Source organism: Nerophis ophidion, linkage group LG02, assembly GCF_033978795.1.
Source record: "Nerophis ophidion isolate RoL-2023_Sa linkage group LG02, RoL_Noph_v1.0, whole genome shotgun sequence".
Taxonomy (NCBI): Eukaryota; Metazoa; Chordata; class Actinopteri; order Syngnathiformes; family Syngnathidae; genus Nerophis; species Nerophis ophidion.
The window spans coordinates 61,296,416-61,307,402 of record NC_084612.1 but is presented as its reverse complement, the minus strand read 5'-3'; the positions used below and the strand labels follow the sequence as shown (position 1 = coordinate 61,307,402).

The following is a 10,987-nucleotide window of genomic DNA, read 5'->3' as shown; positions in this document are numbered from 1 at the left end:
TATATGTATATATGTGTGTGTATATCTATGTGTGCGTGTGGGTGTATATATATGTATATGCACATACACACTTATATGTACGTGTATATATGTATATATAATTACATATGTGTGTGTGTGTATATCTGCGAACATTGTATTGTTTTTCATTCAATGTTTTACTACTGTATCTAAAAGTTTAGTTTTTTAAAAGTCATGTAATACGTTAAAATTGTGTTTTTTTGAGGGGAGGAGTGGGGACCACGGAAACAATCTATTTCAGTTTTGAGTTAAACTAATTCTATCAATGTATGGATGAGGATGTCATTGTGGCTTGTGCAGCACTTTGAGACACTTGTGATTAAGGGCTATATAAATAAACTTTGATTGATTGAATTTATTATATATTTTTTTCCTATATTGTAGCATCAAACTCTGTTAATGGTGGTATGATACTATATGACAAAGTTATAATTAACAGAAGAAAGAATTTAGGTTAAAAATGTATCTGATATTGAACAAAAACAATTACAAATCTGAAGTGTATTTATTTGTTTATTGAAAGTTACAAAATCTTAATAAAATTGCATTTTTACAGCAACATTAATAGCAGGAAAATAAATGACGAATACAATTCAAATAAAAACCAAATAGTGTCTGTACTACCAAAATGAATGATCAATAAAAGTATTGATTGTTACACATTAACTAAAGTTTCTCAACCTCAATATGGTGTGCCTGTTTTTTGTAAGTAGTGCAAATGTTGCCGTGTATGAAATTGTCATCTGAAAAACCACACAGCCATTTTTCTAGTGACAAGCTAGAGAGATGTTAGCTTTTTTCTTCTTTTGCAATGGGCTCATCAGACTTAAGTGCGTACAGGCGATGTTGAGAAACTACCTATTGCTAGTCTGATCAGCAGAATGAGACACTTTTCTAGGACGCATGGATGTTGAGTTAACTGCTTCCTTTAAGATTTCAATGGGTGAGGGACACAGGACAACATCACTCCTACAGTATGTCTGCCAGTATGTGTTGCATGGAGAGATAGCAAGAGGAACCTCACCCAACAACGCCCGCTGACTTCCCTTCTAATAGCAAGGGTTGCCTCATTTTACTCGAACTTTGAGACAAGACTCAATCTTGTAATTTTCCGGATTCTAACAGTACAATTAATCAAAGTCACACTCACTGTGGTTTGTGCTTAAAAAAACAAAAAAATATCAGAGGAGTCATGTGAGTTGTTGGCTCACTTATTACCCCATGACTCAATACTCCATACCAAAGTTGTGATTTGCAGTCCTTTTCATTAAAATCAACAGCTAATTTCTCTCAGATACCTAAATAGATTGAAGACATTATAAAACATTTTTAGGTTTATTTATTTATTTATTTAGGGACGGCGTGGCGCAGTGGGAGAGTGGCCGTGCGCAACCCGAGCGTCCCTGGTTCAAATCCCACCTAGTACCAACCTCGTCACGTCCGTTGTGTCCTGAGCAAGACACTTCACCCTTGCTCCTGATGGGTGCCGGTTGGCGCCTTGCATGGCAGCTCCCTCCATCAGTGTGTGAATGTGTGTGTGAATGGGTAAATGTGGAAGTAGTGTCAAAGCGCTTTGAGTACCTTGAAGGTAGAAAAGCGCTATACAAGTACAACCCATTTATCATTTATTATTTGAGATGGAGCATCTCATAAAGATAAAGTTAAAGTACTAATGATTGTCTCACACACACTAGGTGTGGTGAAATGTGTCCTCTGCATTCGAGTCATCCCCTAGTTCATCCCCTGGGAGGTGAGGGGAGCAGTGAGCAGCAGCGGTGGCCGCGCCCTGGAATAATTTTTGGTGATTTCACCCCCAATTTCAAACCTTGATGCTGAGAGATGCCGGGGACAATTTGTGCCATCCAGTTTTTTTTTAATTAAAAAGATACACTATCCTAAAATGTCCTATTGAAAGTGAACACGTTTTACTTTAACAGGAAGTATTGTATTCATTAGAGATGTCCGATAATGGCTTTTTTGTCGATAGTCCGACATTGTCCAACTCTTAATTACCGATTCCAATATTAACCAATACTGATATATATTCAGTCGTGTAATTAACACATTACTATGCCTAATTTTGTTGGGATGCCCCGCTGGATGTATTAAACAATGTAACAAGGTTTTCCAAAATAAATCAAGTTATAAAAAGAATGCCAACCTGGCACTGCCATTTTTATTATTGATGACACATAGTGCGTTATTTTTTTTTTTCAACATGCCTCAAAACAGCAGCTTGGAATATGGGACATGCTCTCCCTGAGAGAGCATGAGGAGGTTGAGGTGGTGGGGGGGGGGGTTTGGGGTAAAGGTAGCAGGGGGTGTATATTGTAGCATCCCGGAAGAGTTAGTGCTGCAAGGGGTTCTGGGTATTTGTTCTGTTGTGTTTTGGTGCGGATGTTCTCCCGAAATGTGTTTGTCATTCTTGTTTGCTGTGGGTTCACAGTGTGGCGCATATTTGTAACAGTGATATAGTTGTTGATACGGCCACCCTCAGTTTGACCTGTATGGCTGTTGACTAAGTATGCATTACATTCACTTGTGTGTGTGAAAAACCATAGGTACTATGTGATTGGGTCGGCACGCAAAAGCTGTGCCTTTAGGGTTTATTGGCACTCTGTACTTCTCCTTACTTCTCCCCCTTAAAAAGTCATACATTTTCCTTTTTACTAATTTCCGCTATCACATTTTAAAACATTTATCGGACTCGCAATGTTATCGGACATTTCTAGTATTCATTAATTATTATTATTAGTTGTCATTATATTTGACACATTTTCTACATTTGTTGAGAAACATTCCAATGTGTGGTTGAAATTATGTATGTATGTACTTAAATTTATTTTAAAAGCAATAATCTTAGATAAATGAATAATTTAATAATCCCAGAAGTAATATAGAGATTTGAAAGTAGAGTGAGTCATTAATACAAATTAAATAGTAAAGAAAATCCACATCTGAACATTAGAAATTGACCAATTGTGCAGGCGGCACTACACATAACTACATTTAGAGGCCTACTGAAATGAGATTTTCTTATTTAAACGGGGATCGCAGGTCCATTCTATATGTCATACTTGATCATTTCGCGATATTGCCATATTTTTGCTGAAAGGATTTAGTAGAGAACATCCACAATAAAGTTCGCAACTTTAGGTGCTAAGAGAAATGCCCTGCCTCTACCGGAATTCGCAGATGATGACGTCACCCGTGTGGAGGCTCCTCACATATTCACATTGTTTTTAATGGGAGCCTCCAACAAACAGTGCTATTCGGACCAAGAAAATGACAATTTCCCCATTAATTTGAGCGAGGATGAATGATTTGTGTTTAAGGATATTGATAGCGACGGACTAGAAAAAAAAATGTTAAAAAAAAACAACACGATTGCATTGGGACGGATTCCGATGTTTTTAGACACATTTACTAGGTTAATTCTGGGAAATCCCTTATCTTTCTATTGTGTTGCTAGTGTTTTAGTGAGTTTAATAGTACCTGATAGTCGGAAGGGTGTCTCCACGGGTGTCTTGACGCGCAACGTCTCAGGGAACTCGACGGGAGCTATGGACGGCACAAGCTCAGAACTGACTTTTTAACCACAAATTTCTCACCGAAACCTGCTGGTTGACATTTGGTAGGGATCCATGTTGGTTTGCCCGCGCTCTGATCCATAGTAAAGTTTCGCCTCCAGGAATTTTAAACAACGAATCACTGTGTGTTTGTGTGGCTAAAGGCTAAAGCTTCCCCACTCCATCTTTCTACTGTGACTTCTCCAATATTAATTGAACAAATTGTAAAATATTCAGCAACACAGGTGTCCAAAGTACTGTGTAGTTATGCCGTTAAAGCAGACGACTTTTAGCTGTGTGTGTGTGCAGCGCTCATACTTCCTAAAAACCCGTGACGTCTTGCGTACACGTCATTACACGACGTTTCGAAGACGAAACTCCTGGGAAATTTAAAATTGTAATTTAGTAAACTAAAAAGAGCGTATTGGCATGTGTTGCAATGTTAATATTTCATCATTGATATATAAACTATCAGACTGTGTGGTGGGTAGTTGTGGGTTTCAGTAGGCCTTTAAAGGAACTTTTTAAAATCTATAAATGTAATATACTCATGTTAATGACAAGGTGTGTAGGTAGTAGGATTATTCATGCATGCTGTCATGCTGGCTAATTAAACTAAACTACAAATTTATGACCTCATTATACATAACCCATGTCTGCAAGTGGACAAACCGTTTAATCTATTTCTGTGTTTGTATGGGTGTTAGTCATGTTGCACACTTCTACCTCTTGTCCGATGCACATGGTTTGTTGCCAACCGGCAGTCCAAAGACCACAGTGCGTCAGCTCCACCCAATGTGTGAGCCATCGTCTCCACAGTAATCACGAGGGGGAACTACCACCACCATTACACTTTTTTTTTTCCTTTTTTGAACAGGAAGTGGTCATGATGACTCGCAAAAAGAATGTGGGGGGAACAGCAAGCCCATTTTCCCCTTTGTGTGTGTGTGTGTGTTTTTTTGTTTTTTTTCAACCCTCGAAAAAGGAAACTCCAACGTTATTTTGTTAACATTCCTCCCTTTTTTTGTATTGCAGCTGTGGTTGCAAGCACCACCCACACCACAGTGGTGACCACCACTCCTCAGCATTACCCCCGACAACCGACAGCATCCCCGGGTCAACCCCACCCCTACCAGGCGGCCCCCTATCCAGCCTACCAGCCTGTTCCAATCCAGCCGGGCTATGGTAGCCAGCCGATGCCACCCCAGCCGGGATATGGTAGCCAGCCTATGCCACCCCAGCCGGGATATGGTAGCCAGCCTATGCCACCCCAGGGGTACGGGCCGCAACCAATGCCCACGATGCCTCAACCAGGACAACCTTTCACACCGGGACCACCACCAACATATCAGGAAGCCAGTGAGTGGATTTTCTTTTCAAGGTTTGATTGTGTCCACAAGTCCAGACTAGTTAGTCTGCTTGTAAAGTTGTGATTCATCACGTAACTGTGCTTATGGCAATGTGGATGAGCAAGAATGATTGTGTTATTTGAAATTAATTCTTCATGCAACAATATTACTCTCTAATTCAGTGTTTTTCAACCACTATGCCGTGAGATACAGTATGGTGTGCCGTGGGAGATTATTTAGTATAACCTATTTGGGTTATAAATATTTTTTGCAAACCAGTAATCATAGTCTGCAAATGATGTGTTGTTGTTGAGTGTCTGTACTATCTAGAACTCGGCAGAGTAACCGTGTAATACTCTTCCATACCAGTAGGTGGCAGCCGGTAGCTAATAGCTTTGTAGATGTCGGAAACAGCGGAAGGCAGCGTGCAGGTAAAAAGGTGTCTAATGCTTAAACCAAAAATAAACAAAAGGTGAGTGCCCCTAAGAAAAGGCATTGAAGCTTAGGGAAATCTATGCAGAATAACACTGAAACTGAACTGGCTACAAAGTAAACAAAAACAGATTGCTGGACGACAGCAAAGACTTACTGTGGAACAAAGACTGCGTCCACAATGTACATCCAAACATGACAATCAACAATGTCCCCACGAAGAAGGATAAAAACAACAGAAAAATGTTTGACTGCTAAAACAAAGTGGCTGCGGGAAATATCGCTCAAAGGAAGACATTAACCTACTACAGGAAAATACCAAAAAACAGGAAAAGCCACCAAAATAGGAACGCAAGACAAGAACAAAAACACTACACACAGGAAAACAGCAAAAAAGTCAAGGCGTGATGTGACAGGTGGTGACAGTACACCTACTTTGAGACAAGAGCTATAGTGACGCATGCTTGGTTATGCTTTAAAGTCATATCCAACAATTGCGACAACGACTTTTTACTGTCAGAGTTTGTTTTTTTTAAATTTCTGCTGGTGGTGTGCCTCCGCATTTTTTCAAAGCAAAAAATGTGCCTTGGCTCAAAAAAGGTTGAAAAACACTGCTGTAATATGTCATGCTTTCATCAATACAACTACACTATTCTAATGAAGACTTTTAAATAGCCCATGTTACCACCATTTTATCCAGTCTTCATTGGCTTCCAGTTAAATTCCGCGTTGAGTTTAAGATTTTATTCCTGATATTTCGGGCATTGCATTGTGGGGCCCCTCAGTACATCACTGACTTGTTATGCCCCTACTCTTCAGGGCGCAGCCTCCGGGCTTCAGGCCAGGGTCTTCTATAGCAGTGGTTCTCAACCTTTTTTCAGTGATGTACTCCCTGTGAACATTTTATTAATTTAAGTACCCCCTAATCAGAGCAAAGCATTTTTGGTTGGAAAAAAAGAGATAAAGAAGTAAAATACAGCACTATGTCATCAGTTTCTGATTTATTAAATCGTATAACAGTGCAAAATATTGCTCATTTGTAGTGGTCTTTCTTGAACTATTTTGAACATTTTGTTTTTTTAATAACTAAAAACATGTTGAAAAATAAACAAGTGATTCAATTTAAAAAAAAGATTTCTACACATAGAAGTAATCATCAACTTAAAGTGCCCTCTTTGGGGATTGTAATAGAGATCTATCTGGATTCATGAACTTAATTCTAAACATTTCTTCACAAAAAAAGACATCTTAAAGATCAATATTTATGGAACATGTCCACAAAAAATCTAGCTGTCACCACTGAATTATAACACTGAATTTTGAGTTCATACCAAAATGGATACATGGATGATACAGCAGATTGGGAGAATGTCATGTGGTCAGATGAAACCAAAGTAGAACTTTTTGGTATAAACTCAACTCGTCGTGTTTGGAGGAAGAAGAATACTGAGTTGCATCCTAAGAACACCAGACCTACTGTGAAGCATGGGGGTGGAAACATAATGCTTTGGGGCTGTTTTTCTGCAAAGGGGACAGGACGATTGATCTGTGTTAAGGAAAGAATGAATGGGGCCATGTATCGTGAGATTTTGAGCCAAAACCTCCTTCCATCAGTGAGAGATTTGAATGGTTGACCAAATACTTATTTTCCACCATAATTTACAAATTAATTCTTTAAAATTCCTACAATGTGTATTCCTGGATTTTTTTTTCCACATTCTGTCTCTCACAGTTGAAGTGTACCTATGATGAAAATTACAGACCTCTGTCATCATTTTAAGTGGGAGAACTTGCACACTCTGTGGCTGACTAAATACGTTTTTGCCCCACTGTATTTTCCAAAGATTGGACTGCTCCACTGATAATTAAATTAGACTCGTCAAATAGTTGACTTTTTTAAGACAGCCCTAAGAAGCATCATTTAGTTTCTGGGAGAGTGCAGCTTTACTCATGTTTGGGTGCTTCAACATAGAATAAAATCACTGCTTGTGTAATTGTGGCACATCCTGCGATGTAATGTGGCTTCCAGAAAAAGACATTCATAGTTTCCCTGTCTGGCAGAACCGACATTGCGGTCACACCACAGCAGGACTAATGTTTTTTTGTCTTCTCTCATCCAGCAGGCCCCCCCGCCTTCCCTCCCAACCCGATGCCTTACAGTCAAGCTGCATTCACCCCCGGACAACCCTCCTACCCACTGCAGCCGCCTCCCGTGCAGCCACAGGCTCACGCTCCACCGGCCCAGCCAGACTACCTGGCCCAGCCCGCGTACAATCCGGATTTTGTCTCACCGCCGCCCAAGAACGGATAACGGTCTATCCGGTCATTGTCGCACGCTGGCCTGCACGAAGTCTGCTGCGACATCCTAAAAGGAACATTTGTCTCTCTGCGAGGAAAACCATGTCACACTTTTATATATTTCCCAATTCTACTTACACACACACACACACAAACCTAACAGGATCAAACATCCGCCTTTGCATGTCTCAGACGGAGATGTCAAGAGTGAAAGTTGGAAGTAAGCCAGCAACCCTACCACAACAAATCCCGAATTCCAATATTTTGGAAGGGTTTTGAACCGACCCCAAATTCTTGCAGCCGAGCTACTGCCGTCCCGAAACATCTCGACTATCATCGCCGTTTTGTGGCTATTTTCCAGCTGCCGAAGCCGTAACAGAGGCGGGACAACAGTGTGTGAGTAGGACACATGCCTCTCCCATCTTGTTGTGTTTGAAAGCAATTGAAGTATTTTACAGATTGCATCAAAGGGGTTCTGTGTAAAAGAAGGTCGTCTTCTGTTACGGCTCTGATGCGTCCATTTTGCGAGATCTCGTGAGTCAATCGTCTGTGGAATTTGTAAACATTTGCTTTTTTTGTGGTCTTTATATGGCCGAGAGCAGAGTCTTTCAAAGTGTAGGTCAGTGGACATTTTTGCTTTAAAAAGATTTTTTAAAATGTTTGTATAAGCATTTACCACATTCACTTGTTACATCATATTTAAAGCCCTACTGAAATGAGATTTTCTTATTTAAACGGGGATAGCAGGTCCATTCTATGTGTCATACTTGATCATTTCCCGATATTGCCATATTTTTGCTGAAAGGATTTAGTAGAGAACATCGACGATAAAGTTCGCAACTTTTGGTCGCTAATAGAAAAGCCCTGCCTTTACCGGAAGTATGTGCGCGTGACGTCACGAGTTGCAGGGCTCCACACATATTCACATTGTTTATAATGGGAGCTACCAGCAGTAAGAGCAATTCGGACCGAGAAAGCGACAATTTCCCCATTAATTTGAGCGCGGATGAAAGATTTGTGAATTAGGATATTGATAGTGAAGGACTAGAAAAAAAAAAAAAGCGACGGCTCCGGGCGGCGGCAAAGTGAGCGTTTCACATATAATTAGACACATTTACTGGGATAATTCTGGAAGATCCCTTATCTGCTTATTGTTTTAATATTTTTTTAGTGAGATTTTAAAGATTGTAAAGGCATACCTCAAGGTCGGATGGCTGCGGTGAACACGCAGTGTCTCAGAGAGAAGCTGAGGAGCCAAGCTCACAGCTGCCTTTTTTGACAGCTGCTGCAGGATGACGAATAATCCACTGATGTCTCCGGTATAATATATATCACAATTTCCCCATCCAAAAACATGCCGGTTGACGTAGAGAAACATGTTCGCTTGACCGCTCCGCTTCACAACAAAGAAACACCGGCTGTGTCTCTGTGTTAAAGACAGCTGCAATCCACCGCTTTCCACCAACAGCATTGTTCTTTATAGTCTCCATTATTAAATGAACAAATTGCTAAAGATTCAGCAACACAGATGTCCAAAATACTGTGTAATTATGCGGTTAAAGCAGACGACTTTTAGCTGCGAGTGGTGCAGCGCTAGTAGTTCCTAACAGTCAGTGACGTCACACATACGTGTCATCATTCTGCGACATTTTCAACAAGAAACTCGCGGGAAATTTTAAAATTGCAATTTAGTAAACTAAAAAGGCCGTATTGGCATGTGTTGCAATGTTAATATTTCATCATTGATATATAAACTATCAGACTGCGTGGTGGGTTGTAGTGGGTGTCAGTAGGCCTTAAAACAGTTGTGCTAAAATCATCCAAATTCAACAGCAATTTTGAATCTTTTTGTAAAGCCGAACATATTTTTGCGGTGCTGATTCTTTTATACAACTGTCAGCACAGCTAATTGAAAATATATCTGTACATTCAGTATTAATTTTTCACGAGCTGCTGCTCCCCTCAAAGTCCTGCAGCATGCATTACACAAACTTTTTTTTTTTTTTTTTTTTTTTAGTTATCAGCAACTACGTCTTTAGTTTAAGTTTGGGGTTAAAGCATAAAGGGAAGTTTATGGTGTCATGTGCCGGCTGGCCAAACCCTCACATTTGTGTCTTTTTTTGTGTGTTAAGTATCTTTAAATGTTCAAACTGGATGCAATTATACCTAAAATTGAATTGGTTGCGCTCAAAAACAACAACCAAAGGTGGAGTTGTATGTTTTTTTCTACTTCCTCATACTCTCAACTGCTGTGCCTTCTTCTTTGCCGTAAAAGTTTCCAAACAATTTGTAAACTGTGTAGTTTTGTGTCATTGTTAGTGCTTGGTTTTGTCCAAAAAAACAAAACAAAAACATGTTTACATGTTTCATTGATTGATTTATTTCCAAGCCATACATTGTACCGGCGAGGAAGTACATCTTTCCTCCACACTGAATATGCCTTGCTACACTTGTGCTCTTCGCTGAGCACAATTACTTGAAAGTACTTCTTCTCAAGTCACCTCTTTGTCCCAACTCAGCAAGAGCCTTTAAGTCGAATCTGTGCAACTTCTGTAGTTATTGTTTGAAGGCTCCAGTTGCATCATCGTTGACATTTGTGTGTAATGCTTACCGATTGCAGAGTTACTTCCTGTCAGATGTGACCGCAAGCCAGTTCAATAAATACAAAATCCTCCCATGTATCAGTTCTTATGTTATTTGGGATTTCAGAATATAATGCACACTTCTTAATGTAGTCATGTAACTATGTATTTTTGTGTTTGCAGGGTGCAGCAGTAAATTATACTGTCACATAGACGTAAGAGAGACGTTCAAATCATAATTGTCAGCAGCATTAACTCTTGACATCACTTTTGCTAAGTATGTGGCCAACATTTTAAAGTTAAAGTACCAATGTTTGTCACACTGTTATGTACGTGAGGACTGGAAGGAGACGACACCACGAAAGACGTAAGGTTACCAGGTTTATTGTAACCTTTGATGATTGTGTGGGATGTGTATGCTACTCTAAGTCTTGGTTGCAGGATTAAGTGTGAAGTTAACCATGTGAATGAAACAAGAGGATGTTGTACATGTGTGTTGAATGAAATCTTCGTCTGGTCAAGGAGGAGTAGGCACAAAGAAGATCCGGGGACAGGCAGAATGTCGAGGGCAGGGGCAAGCAAACAAGGTCCGAGTCCAGGCGAGTGATCGAGGATCGTGGGAGGCAACTGGGGACAAGTCAACGAGGCAAAAGGCACAAGACAAAAAGAAGGCGAGGACAACGAGAGGAAAACCAGAGACGTATATGCTTACTACAAGGAGCTAACGACGTTCCGG

At 40.1% G+C, this 10,987-nt stretch overlaps 1 protein-coding gene across 1 annotated transcript in view; it reads left to right on the top strand.

The window, feature by feature from the left end:
• Positions 1-10,350, top strand: part of LOC133543400 (protein shisa-4-like) — a 21,434-nt gene extending 11,084 nt beyond the window's left edge. The window contains exons 4-5 of the mRNA XM_061887952.1: positions 4,626-4,949; positions 7,492-10,350. Of these exons, the coding sequence (XP_061743936.1) occupies positions 4,626-4,949; positions 7,492-7,682 (515 nt within the window). The 3' untranslated portion in view covers positions 7,683-10,350. The remainder of the gene's footprint in view (positions 1-4,625; positions 4,950-7,491) is intronic.
• The last annotated feature ends 637 nt before the right edge of the window (positions 10,351-10,987 follow it).